The sequence below is a fragment of the Suricata suricatta genome, chromosome 3, assembly GCF_006229205.1.
Source record: "Suricata suricatta isolate VVHF042 chromosome 3, meerkat_22Aug2017_6uvM2_HiC, whole genome shotgun sequence".
Lineage (NCBI taxonomy): Eukaryota > Metazoa > Chordata > Mammalia > Carnivora > Herpestidae > Suricata > Suricata suricatta.
Window position 1 is genome coordinate 54,920,699 of NC_043702.1, and position 13,158 is coordinate 54,933,856.

At 33.5% G+C, this 13,158-nt stretch overlaps 1 protein-coding gene across 3 annotated transcripts in view; it reads left to right on the plus strand.

The window, feature by feature from the left end:
- LNPK (lunapark, ER junction formation factor) overlaps positions 1-13,158 on the plus strand; it is a 66,744-nt gene that overhangs the window by 38,405 nt on the left and 15,181 nt on the right. For all 3 annotated transcript variants that reach the window (XM_029934351.1, XM_029934352.1, XM_029934350.1), the window contains exon 9: positions 7,885-8,097. In XM_029934351.1, the coding sequence (XP_029790211.1) occupies positions 7,885-8,097 (213 nt within the window). The remainder of the gene's footprint in view (positions 1-7,884; positions 8,098-13,158) is intronic.

Genomic DNA, 13,158 nt, shown 5'->3' on the forward strand with positions numbered 1-13,158 from the left:
CCTCATTCCCGTGAACCCTTCCTTCAATCCATCACTGAGTTTAATCTCCCCATTCTTGGACCTTCTATAGTACATTGTTGGTTCCTTTTTTATGGCACTTAGCTGGGGTTTCATGTTTTTTGTGTGAGCATTGCTTGTCACCTCTATATGCAACTCTGCATTCCATTCATTAGTGTTTTTCTAATAGTGGTTGCTTAATGTGCTGAGTTGAAGGAAATAAAACATTTTCTTAGAATTAACAAATTTTGTTTAAATGTTATAAAATAATAATTTACCAAATAGGATGTTAGTGAGCTGCCAGGTACAGGTTTTTTTAAGTTGAAAGAGGTAGGAGAGAAATTAAAGTAGAAATAAACCATCCAAGGTGATGAAAAAAGTAAATGTTGAGATAAAGAATTATAAAGTAAAACATTCTTTAAAAAATTGTTTTTTAATGCTTATTTATTATTGAGAGACAGAGCATGAGGATGGGAGGGGCAGAGAAAGGAGGAGACAGAATCTGAAGCAGGCTCCAGGCTCTGAGCTGCCAGCACAAATCATGAGATTGTGACCTGAGCCGAAGTCAGACACTTAACTGACTGAGGTGTCCCAAAACATTCTTTTTTTCCCTAATGTTTATATATTGTGGGGGAGAGAGAGATTGAGCATGACCATGAATGGGGGAGAGGCAGAGAAAGAGAGAGAGAATCCCAAGTAGGCTCTGCACTGTCAGTACAGAGCCTCAAGCAGGGTTTGAGCCCATGAACCATGAGATCATGACCTGAGCCAAAATCAAGGGTCGAACACCCAACTGACTGAGTCTCCCAGGTGCTCTCAGACATACTCTTTTTTCAACTGAAGTACAAGTGACATACAACATTATATTAGTTTTAGGTATACAACATAGTGATTTGACAATTGAGTACATTAGCTTTCCAAGTTAAATGTAGCTACCGTCTGTCACTGTACAAAGTTATTGCAATATTGTTGACTGTATTCCCTATGGTGTACTTTTCATCCCAGTGGCTTATTTGTTTCATAATTGTAAGTTTATATCCCTTAAGTCCCTTCACCTATTTTGCTGATCCCTCTATCCTCCCTTTCTCTCTGGCAACCACCAGTTTGTTGTCCGTATTTATGAGTCTATATTTTGTTTGTTCATTTGTTTTATTTATTTTATTTTAATTAATTTTTTATTTTAGTGCAAGTGGGAGACAGAGAGTGGGGGGGGGGAGAGAGAGAGAGAGGAGAGAGAGAGGAGAGAAGAATTTTAAGTATGCCCCACACTCAGCATGGAGCCCAATGCAGGGCTCAATCCCACAAGCCTGGGATCATGACCTGAGCCAAAATCTAGAGTTGGATTCTCAACTGACTGAGCCACCCAGGCACCCCTGTTTCATTTTTTTAGATTTCAAATATAAGTGAAATTATATGGTACTTGTCTTTTTCTGTCTGACTTATTTCACTTAGCTTTATACCCTCTAAGTCCATCCATGTTGTTGCTAATGGCAAGTTCTTACCCCTTTTTATGGCTAATATTCCATTGTATGTATAGGTGTGTGTGTGTGTGTGTGTGTGTGTGTGTGTGTGTATAAATGGCACATCTTTTTGATCCAGTCATCTGTTGATGGACGCTTAGGTTGTTCCATATCTTGGCTATTGTAAATAATGATGCATTGAACATAAGGGTGCATTTAACTTTTCAAATCAGTGTTTTTATTTTTCTCTGGTAAGTACTCTGAAGTTTAAGTTGTATGGTATTTCTATTTTAAAATTTTTATTTTTTAAGGAAGCTCCATACTGTTTTCCATAGTGATTGCATCAATTTACATTTCTACCAATATTGTAAAAAGGTTCCCTTCCGCATCCTTGCCAACACCTGTTATTTCTTTTTGGTACTAGCCATTCTGACCAGTGTGTAGTGATATCTCACGGTGGCATTGATATTCATTTCCCTGATGATTAGCGATGTTGAGTTTCTTTTCATGTGTCTGTTGGCCATCTTTGTGTCTTTTAACATCTGCTCATGTCCTCTGCCTGTTTTTAAATTGGATTATTTGTTTATATAAAATAATATAAGCAAAATATATTGCTCATTTAAAAAGCAGATGAAGAAAAATAGTAAACTAAAGGCTGGCAAGTGGTATATGTGATTAGCATATTTTCTGCTTGAAGTTAGCTTTTTTTGTATGGTTTCCAGACATTAGGCTGAAATTCTCAGTGAAGCAGGCAACACAAATTCAGCTGATTAAGAATCTTAATTCTGTCTGCAATCTTAATTCCTCTTTCATGTAACATAACGTTTGTAGGTTCCGAGGATGAGGATGTGCATATGTTTGGGAGGCCATTATTCTGCCTACTATACCATCTAAGATGGATAACAGGTAGTTGGAAATTTAATCTTGAATGCAAATGGAAAGTAAATTTATTTCATAGATATTTATTATGCTCACATTCTGTGCTAGTTACTTACCAAATCCTGGGGCTACAAAGATGCAGTTCCTGTCTAGGAGCTCTTGGTTCAGAAGGGTTCACTCATGTAAATAATCTTAACATACTAAGGACCGCAATGCAGGTGGTAGGTACATTATAAATTTTAGTAATGATTTGCTTTGAGAACATTGGGAAAGGACTCTTCAGGCCTACTTCAAGCCTACAAGCAAAGATAAGAAGAGAGGAACAATGGGGTACTTCTAAGAGACTGCAAATAGTGCTATATGCCTGAAAAAGGAGGTAGTGTTTATGTGAGGGGAGGATAATTATGAAACATTTTGGATGCGATATTCTGGAGTTTGGGACTTTACCATATGTGACATAGAAAGTCATGGGAGGCTTTGCAATTTAGAAAGAACCCCCCCTTTTTTTTTAATATGGAGAATTGATTAGAGAAAACAAGGCTGAAGACATGGAGATCAATCAATTAGGATATTATCTAATATAGGTAAGAGATAAAGCCCTACAGAATGTAAAGTTGTGGCAAAAGAGTTGAAAAAGAAGAGATTTAAGAAATAATTAAGATTTAAGAGTAGATTGACAAGATTTTATAACAATTAGATTTTGAAAGTGGGCAGTGGGAGGAGGGGTCCAGATATCACCTAGGTTTTTGGAAACTGGTTAGATGTTTTAAGCAAGATAAGAAACATAAGACTTGGAATAGTACGTGTGTGTAGAAGATAATGGATTTGATTTTGGTTTTGTTGAGTCAAGTGATATCCAGATGGTATGGTTTATAGGTAATTGATTATTTCATATGAAGCTCAGGAAAAAGGTTAAGGTTATAGGTACAGATTGGGAATGATTGGGATGTATAGACAATAGTTATTCAAACCATGGGATTGAGTGAAATTGCCCAGGGAGAGAACACAGAGTAAGACCTGTGGCAGAACCCCAGAGAATATTAACATTTAAGGGTAGATAGACAAAAGAGCCCAGGAAAAAGAAGGAATGATTAGAGTTAAAAGCAGAACTAAACTGGCATCTAGAAAGTTGAAGTGTAGTAACGGATGCATCTGCTATCATAGTCTGCAAAGAGTCAAGTGATTAGAAGACAAATGAGGCCATTGAATCTGATCAGTTGTATAATAGAGTTCAGGGCATTGTTGTAATAAAAACTGGGATTTGTATGCTGCCCCCATCTCTTCTTTTACTGTGAGAATTTGCAAGTTACTTAGCTTTTGAGGTTTGGTTTTTTTCTTTTGAAAACTAAGGATAAGAGTTATCTCAAAGAGTTGGTCTAAATATTAGATGAAATTAGTAAATTCACATTAATCTCTTACTATATTTCCTAGAAGATAATAGGGATTTGATAAAGAGTAGCTGTTAACAGTAATGATATAGGTTTGTTGGTAACCAAAGCAATGGTGTCTTCAGTGGCAAGTGGAGGGTGATACTGTGGTAGCTAAGGACAGAAAAACAGATTGTGTTGGTTTGAAGAGTGAAATGTAGGGGAAGATTTTCCTCCCTCTCCAAAGCTTTGCCTCTATGGGAAGGAAAGGTTATGGACTAATTTCGTTATTAAAAGGCATCCACCCATTGAGAAAACCATCTAAGTGGAGATATAAGGCAGAGGCTGAGTTTAAAGTAGCTTAGCATGGGTAGGACATGTAGAAGATGAAACAGTGAATGTAGACTTCAGAAAAAAAATTTTTTATGTTTTTTAACATTTATTCATTTTTGAACAGAGAGAGAGTGTGAGTTGGGAAGGGGCAGAGAGAGAGGAAGACACAGAATCCGAATCAGGCTCCAGGCTCTGAGTTGTCCGCACAGAGCCTGATGTGGGGCTCGAACCCTCAAGTGATGAGATCATGTCCTGAGCTGAAGTTGGACGCTTAACCGACTGAGCCACCCAGGTGCCCCAACTTCAGAAAAGTTTGAAAGTAGAAAAAGGAGATGTCAGATCTATGGTGTTTATTATTTTGGTTTTTTAAAGGAATTATATAAATTTAAACAGTAGATACCAAAATTTATATAAATTTAAAAATGGAAACCCTGCTGAAGCTATATCCCTATATCTCACCTAACTACATTTAGTAATCACTTATAAAGAGCCTTATTCGCCCTGAATTTAAAAATCTCCACATTTACATTTGTGAATCATTCAAAGGCTTTTTCTTGACACTTTTTCTTATGAGGCTTAGAACTGGACATAGTGTCCAGTAAGCCTTTGACTAGTCCTTGGGAAAATATGAGGGTCGTCTTTATAGTTTTGCCAACACAGTTTAAAGAAATTTGAAGCCCAGAGGGGATAAAAGACTTTTTAGTTTGCATAAGGAATTGGTGATGTCACTAGGATGAAAATCCAGGCCTCCCAACTATAATATGGTATTCTTCCTACTCCAGCTTAATACTGAAATGAAGACAAAACCCTCTAGAAGTATGTAAAGAATCAGTATTTAAAAATCTGATTAATCAAGAGGCTTATTTGTACTACAGAACTTTTATCTCAAGAATTATAACATGCTAGAGTTATAGATTTAAGTTTTTGCAGAAATTGTGAATTTCAACATTTAAGTTCACAACTTAAGAAAAACATTTAATTTGTACATTAATATCTACATTTTATTTTAATTATGGCTTTAGAAGTTCTAGGCTGCTTAGCTTTTGATTTATTATAATCACTGGCAAGTTTAGTGATTACTAAAATTATTACTTATAACTTTACTAGTTTAACTACTAGTAATAACTAGTAAAGTTATTAAGTACCTGTGCTTTGGTTAAGCCCTTTGTGTTGCTTACCTCATTTAGTCTTTACAACAACCGTAAGAGGTAAGTATTCCTGTTATGAGGAAGCTGAACTAAGAGTTGTCATCAACTTGGAAAAGGCTGTATACACAGCTAATAAACAGGGTAGAGCTGAAACTTAAATCCACACAGCTTGATCCCAGAGTCTGTGTGGGTTTTTATTTGTAGTTTCAAGTTTTTATTTAAATTTCACTTAGTTAACATGCAGTGTAATATTAGTTTCAGGTGTAGAATTTAGCGATTCATCACTTATGTACAACAGCTAGTGCTCATCACAAGTGCCCTCCTTAATACTCATCCCCCACTTCATCCACTCCTCTTGCCCTTCTCTCCTCCAGCAACCCTCAGTATGTTCTCTATAGGTAAGGGTCTGTGTTATTGTTTGCCTCTCTCTTTTTTTCACCCCTATGTTCATCTGTTTCTTAAGTTCCACATATGAGTGAAATCCTATGGTATTTATCTTTCTCTGACTTACCTCTGGCAGAGCCTATGCTTTTTAACAACTACTTTGTTTTATCATTTTTTTTAAATTTATTTTTTATTGTAATATACTGGTTTTTAATCTCATTCACAAGTACTCATACTTGTTGAATGTGATTTTTTTGAATCAGTGATTGATCACTGATAAGGATGTTGAAACATCCTGTAGTGAAGACTTGAATTTATGGAACACTCCTTATGATACTTTAATAGATTGATATGAAATGCTTGGTAAATCTTTTTGGGGAATGATATTTTACATTTAAATACAGGAAATGTTGAATATAACCAATATAACACTTAGTTGAATGCCATAAACGTTTTAGAGAAATTATAAGTACAAAGCATTTGGGGCGCCTGGGTGGCTGAGTCGGTTAAACCTCCGACTTTGGCTCAGGTCAGATCTCACGTTCGTGGGTTTGAGCCGTGCGTCAGTTTGAGCCCTGTGTCAGGCTCTGAGCTAGCTCTCAGCATTTAATGGCTTTTCTAATGTATAACCACCTCTTAAGGTGTTCCTTGTAAGTAAAAGATAATTAAGTAACCAGCTAATTAGCAGGAGATATTAAGATACAATTAGTCCAGATAAAATCTGAAAATTTCTGAAATGCATAGAAAATCACCAAATACAAAGACAGTTCCATTTATATAATGATGATCTGCTTGTAATTTATTATTTCAGTGGGCTAGGATAGAGACTTATTTAAATTAAAAGCCAGAGGAAAATTAGTTGGTCTCAGCAATAATGGTCTAACTGGTCATTTGAAAATACTGTGTCTGAAAACCCTGTCATCTGAAATGTTATTTATGTTTTCAATAAATGTAAGCTATCAATACAGACATTATCTTATTTAATACTTATTGCAATCATATGAGTTAATATTATTATCCTAAATTTACAGATAAAGAAAAGAGGTTTAGTGGAGTTATCCTACCTGAGGTCTTATAAAGCTGTAGGATTCTAACCAAACTTTTCTGATTATAGGGCCCAGGTTCGTAGCTAGTAGGCTAGATTGTAGTAAACTGAAATCTGATGCTAGAGGAATACATTTAGTTGCAATGAACTTTTAATGAAAACCTTTAACTGCCAAATAGAGTCCAAACTTAAAATATTTTGCTTATGAAGTATGCATTTTTATCAGTCATGCCAATTAAAATTTAACTTCTTTAGTTTCAGCCTGTTTCAGGATTTACAATAATTGAAGGTAATACGTAGAAATAAAAAGCTTATAAGCACTTCTTTACTTGAGATCTTACCATCGACATTCAAGAAAGATATTGGTGGGAAGGGGAAATGATAGAAGTGAATTTTATGTTATGGAGTAGGGAATCTTGAAACTTTGTGTAAAGGGCCAGATAGTAAATATAGTAAATGGCTCTGACAGTCATATGATCTCTGTTGCAAATGCTTAGCTCTTCTAAAGCAGCTATAGGCAATATGTAAACAAAAGAGTGTTGTCATGTTTTAAAAAAACTATCAAAACGGTCAGGAGCCTGGATTTGGCACATTTACCAACCTCTAATACAGAAAATCTTGTAATTTCTGCAACTAAAAGATGAGATTTATTTAGATTTAGTTGTGATGATACTGTTTATGCAGAGTGGAAATTTTCTGTTATTGAATGTATTGGTCAAAAAAAAAAATTACCAAAAAGAGTAATAATATAAAGAGAGTGGAAATGGTACCTAATAGTAAAGAATACTTTTTCAGCATTTTTGTGACTACTTAGATTAAGTACCTCATAAATTTGATGATTCTAGAATATACTTATTCATTCATTCATTTCTTAAAGTTTTTTCTTATCTTAAAAAAATCTGCCATTTTCATTCGAGTTTTCACTAATTCTAATAAAACCTTTCCTTTATCATAAATTAGAAAGGATTACTATAAAACAACATGACACACATTGGGGATGGTTTTATTTTTTTTGAATTTATTTTGAAAAGTGATATCTGTAGATAGATTGAGGCTTTGTGTAAATATATGCAGTTCGAAGTATAGGATCAGAAATGGAGTACTCTTGTTATAGTCAGTTTTCAGTGTACATTTTATAGATTTCTTATTACAAGAAGTCTTGACCCTAGAGATGCTTTCTGGTGCCACAAAACTTCAATTAATGTGTCATTTGTGGTATTGACTAATACAGATATTAACTCGAAAATACACTTTTTAATTCTTATTCTCAGAGATTCGTCAGCGAACTGCAGCTCAGAGAAACCTTTCTCCAACACCAGCAAGCCCTAGCCAAGGCCCTTCTCCACAAGTTCCGTTATCTCCTGGACCGCCAAAGGACAGTTCAGCCCCTGGTGGGCCCCCAGAAAGAACTGTTACTCCAGCCTTACCATCAAATGTGTTACCAAGACGTCTTGGATCCCCTGCTACTTCAGTGCCTGGAATGGGTAAACAGAGCACTTAATGTTATTTACAGTTTATATTGTTTTCTCCGGTTACCAATAAAACGGGCCATTTTCAGGCAGTATGGAAATGGCATTTTATTTGGAAATAGCAGAGCAGTTATCTGATTAAGCAGGAGTTCCATATTCAATTAGCCATAACTCTTTACAGCTGGCACCTTGTGATACTGAAACCTATTTCTTGAGCTCATTTAACTGTTATGGCTTCTTTGTTTAAATGGCAATAAAACTTTGTAGTATTCTGTAGTCAACAGTATAGCATGTCTTTTTATATTCAGATTTAGAATGGCTCCAGATTTATATAAAACAGTGATAGAAGAGAGCACTTTTGGAATATATTCATGCTTTTTGCTAAACCCTTCACATATATTTTTAAACATGACAACATATTCCAGGAAGACTTTTTCTGCATTGTGGTATATTATACTATTATTGTTAATTATGGGCAGGTAGATTTTTCTTTCCTGAAGTCGTAGAACCTTAGTATTTTCTGACAGATACTTCAGCATAATGTTCTATTGAATTAACATACTGCCTTTACTATTTCATTTTTCTGAATTTTCTTTTTTCAGTGTGGTAGATCTCTAGGGGAAGATCTCACTTTTGGAGTGTAATAGATTATGTTACCCTGATTATTATTTCCTTTGGAGTGTGATGGTACATGGAAATCTACAGCTTTAGCAGATCACATTATTTTATATAAATTTCTTTGTCAGCTTCATGAATATGATAGTAAATTATTTAACCTGTCTTTATTTATTTATTAAATTTTATTTATTTATTTTGAGAGAGAGAGTATGTACACGTGGGGCAGAGAGAGAGAGGGAGGGAATCTCAATCTGGTTCCATGCTGTCAGTGCAGAGCTGGATGTAGGGCTCAATCCCTGAAACATCAGATCATGACCTGAGCTGAAATCAGGAGTTGGATGTTTAACCAACTGAGCTACCCAGGGCCCTATTTATCTTATTTTAGGATATTTAATTCTAATTTAGATGAGTTTGTTATTTCATGACTAATTACTAACCTATAATTTATAATGATTTTGAGGCTAGTCAGAGGTTGATATCAAGTATTCAGGGCACTTAAATAATAAAAGCAATCTAAATGTTACTATGACAGTAGAGTTTTTTCCTGCTTTACTAAAAAAAGGAATAGAAGATTTTAGAAAAATGTTAATTTATAAACAAATTAAGAAAGCTGGCTGCAAATGAAATGTATATAAATCATAACTTTTAAAGTAGTTATTGAAAAAGTACTTTTAAATTTGACATATAATGATATCACTTAAGGCAGCCATATATTTTGTGAAATTGAGAAAAATTAAGTTGAATGAAAATTATATATATTTCTGTTATCTGATTGAATGCAATACCCATGATGTGTAAGGTTCTTAGTTATTGAAGAGTTATGAATTTTTTTGTCTGAGAATGCATAAATTATATCATTTGTGTATCTAATTAGTTTTAAGGAAATAAAAGTATATTTATTTTGAGAGAGAGTATAAGCAACCTGTAAAAAGTAATAAAAACTGTATTGCACGTACAAGAATAGGGTTATATAGGGAACAATGGCTTAAATTTCATGATCATATGTAAAGCATATTTTACTAAAGTTCTTGATTTATTTTCCATGTAGATGAGTATTTAAGTTGTACATTGCCAAAAATATGAATGAGCTAAATGATTTCTTATAGAGAAGATTAATAATTCATTTTTTCATTATGGCATATTTGTGGAAGAGAATCAATCTAATGTGTATTACCACAGGGCTCCCATATGTTTGAAAATTAATAAGCAGCAGGTACTTGATAATTTGCCAAGCATGTAAAAATGGCCAGTATTTCTACAATGATTGCACTTGATGTTTGTATTAATTACTGTTATGCATAACAGCATAAATATGAAGAAGTGTTATTTTAAAAGTTATCAGTATGCATAGCATATGAGATATTTTTTTATGAAATCTGTTGTTTTATGTATCCAGATTCCTTTATGGACATTTTCATTTTAAACATGTAGAAGTAAAATATTCCAGCAAAAGTTAATTTGACTTAAATGCTTTCAAGATATAATTTGGCATACTTATTCTAGTTGAAAATTTGATAATGAGTGTGCATTATCGAAGTGTCTGATTCAGGTTTACTTTTTGATGCTAATGATTGAATATTAATACAAGTAAATTAATATCTGATGAAATCTGAAAAATGTTTTTGGTTTGATACATTAAGAACTTACTCTAGAACTTATATTTCATTTGTTAATTGCTACAATTTTGACATCATTTGCCCTTTTTTAGATAGTAACAGCCTTTAGGTTTGTGATTATTTACAAAGCAAATCTCCTTTATTACTCTTGAAAATATTAGTAGAGCATTGTTACTCTTAAGCCATTCTTGAATACTTTAAAGTTTTGTCAGAATCATTTTGAAAACCTTATATCCTTATGTTGCAACGCTTATTCCAGCAAGATCTCATTTTGTTGAAAAGTCTTCCGTGAGGTCTTCAGGTAAATCTTCATTGCTGCCCATCTTATTTTTGTGTTCATCCTGCCTTGCTTTACAAAGGCAAACATCGCTTATTTTATTCTCTCACTTTCTTCTTAGTGCCGCCTTCTGTGTTGTCTCTCAGTTCAGAGTATCTCCTATAAACACTTCTCTTTCAGTTTTCAAAGGTTGTGGAGTTATAGTTCATAAGTCTTCATTTTTGTTGTTAATGTGATGTAAATCATTAATTAAAACTAGGTTATTGGGGTGCCTAGGTGGCTCAGTCGGTTGAGCATCCATCCGACTCTTGATTTTGGCTTAGGTCATGATCCTAGCATCATAGGATTGAGCCCCACATCAGGTTCTGCGTTGATTGTGGAGCCTGCTTAAGATTCTCTCTCCCTCCTTCTCTAGCCTGCTTGCGTTTGTTCTCTCTCAAAAATACAAGTAATAAAAAGGCCCCCCCCCCCAAACTGGGTTATTCTTTTACTCTCTATTCTCCATTTGTTTCTTCTAATATTGCCTAGTTTATTACATGAACACAGTATATCTATTTGTTTAGATCTTCAGTTTTTCTCAGTTTATAGATTTTGTATGTTTTTTTTTTGTTAAATGTGTATGTAATTGTTTCCAATTTTTGATCCTAATGTAAATGGCTTTGTTTTGGTATCTCCGGTTGTTCATTGCTAATATACAGAAATACAGTTGATTTTTGTATTTTGGTCTTATATCCTGTAATCTTGTTAAACTTACTTATTAGTTTTATTAGTTTATTAATAGATTCTATACTATTTTCTACATAGACTGTTACATTGTTTGTGACTAACAGTAATTCTACTTCTTTTCTAATCTGGATTCCTTTTATTTCTTACTCTTACATTATTACACTAGCTAGATAGAACCTTCAGTACAATGTTAAGTAAAAGTGGCAGGGGTACCTCACCGGTGCAGTTGGTGGAGTGTGTGACTTTTGATCTCAGGATTGTGAGTTCAAGTCCCACATTGGGTACAGAGATTACTTAAACTATTGAAAAAAAAAAAAAAGAAGTGGCAAAACACATCCTTGCCTTATTGCTGATCTTAGGAGGAAAGCAGTTTCTCACCATTCCGCATGATGTTAGCTGTAGGATTTTTTGTTGTTGTTACTGTTTTGTTTTATATAGATAGCTTTTATCAGGTTGAGAAAGTACCCTTCTATTTCAACTTAGCTAAAGATTTTTATCAATAATGGATAATGGATTTTATCATATATTTTTTTCTGCATCTCTTGAGATGCTAATAATGGGGTTTTAGTTTATTCTTTGTTTTAATGTATGTTTATATAGTGAAATACATTGATTTTTAAATGTTAGACTATCTTGCTTTCCTAGGATAAATCTGTCTTAGTCATGGTGTTTTATTTTTTATATATATTGTTGGGTTTGCTAAAAGTTTGTTAAAAATGTTTGCATTAATTTTCCTTAGGGATATTGATCAATAGTATTTTTTTTCTAGTAATGTCTTTCTGGTTTTGCTATTACAGGTATGAGAAACTTATCAGAAAGTATTCTCTCATCTTTAATTTTATAGACAAATGTGTGGAGAGTTTATATTATTTATTCCTTAAATGATTGGTAGAATTTACAGGTTGAAGCATCGGACTCTGGTGTTTTCTTTGTGGAAGGGTTTTTTTGTTTTTGTTTTTAAACTAAAAATGCAGTTGAAAAAAATCTACAGACTAATATCCATCAGAAACATAGATATAAAAGTTCTTAGTAAAATTTTAGCATACCAAATAGTTAACTATTTCTTGTTGCGTAAGCTGTGGTAGTTTGGTAGTCTTTCAGAGGATTTGTCTATTTCACTTAACTTTTGAATTTTTTGGCAGAAAGCTATTATACTCTTACTATCCTTTCTTTTGATATCTTTGTAATTTAGATTTATGCCATTTCTTTCATTCCTGATGGTAGTATTTTTTTTTATCTTCCCTTCTTTTCCCTGATTAGTCTGGCTTGAGGTTTATCAGTTTTGATCTTCTCAAAAGAAACAGATTTTCTCTATTTTTACATTTTCTATTTTATCAATTTAAAAAATTTTCAATTTTATCAATTATGTACTCTTTATTCTTTTATTCTGTTTGTTTTGGGTTTTATTTGGTCTTCTCTTTTAGTTTCTTAAGGTGGAAGCTGAGTTCATGAATTTTAGATTTACTCCCTTTTATAGATGTTTGGTTTTATAAATAATCCTCTAAGTACTGCTTTAACTGCATATCATAAATTTGATATGTTGTTTTTCTTTTCATTTTCATTCAATTAAAAATTCCATTTTTTATTTTTCTTTGAATCCTCGGTTGTTTAAATGTATGTTTTTTAGTCTCCAAATATTTGGAGATTTCATTGATGTCTTTCTGTTGCTGATTTCTGATTTAATTATCCTGTGTTCAGAAAACATACTGTGTATTATTTGAATCTTCTGAAGTGTACTGAAACTTGTTTTATGTCTCAGAGTATTATCTGTGTTGGTAAATGTTTTGTATTCACTTGAATACATATTCTGTTCCTGTTGGGTAGAGTGGCTATAAATGT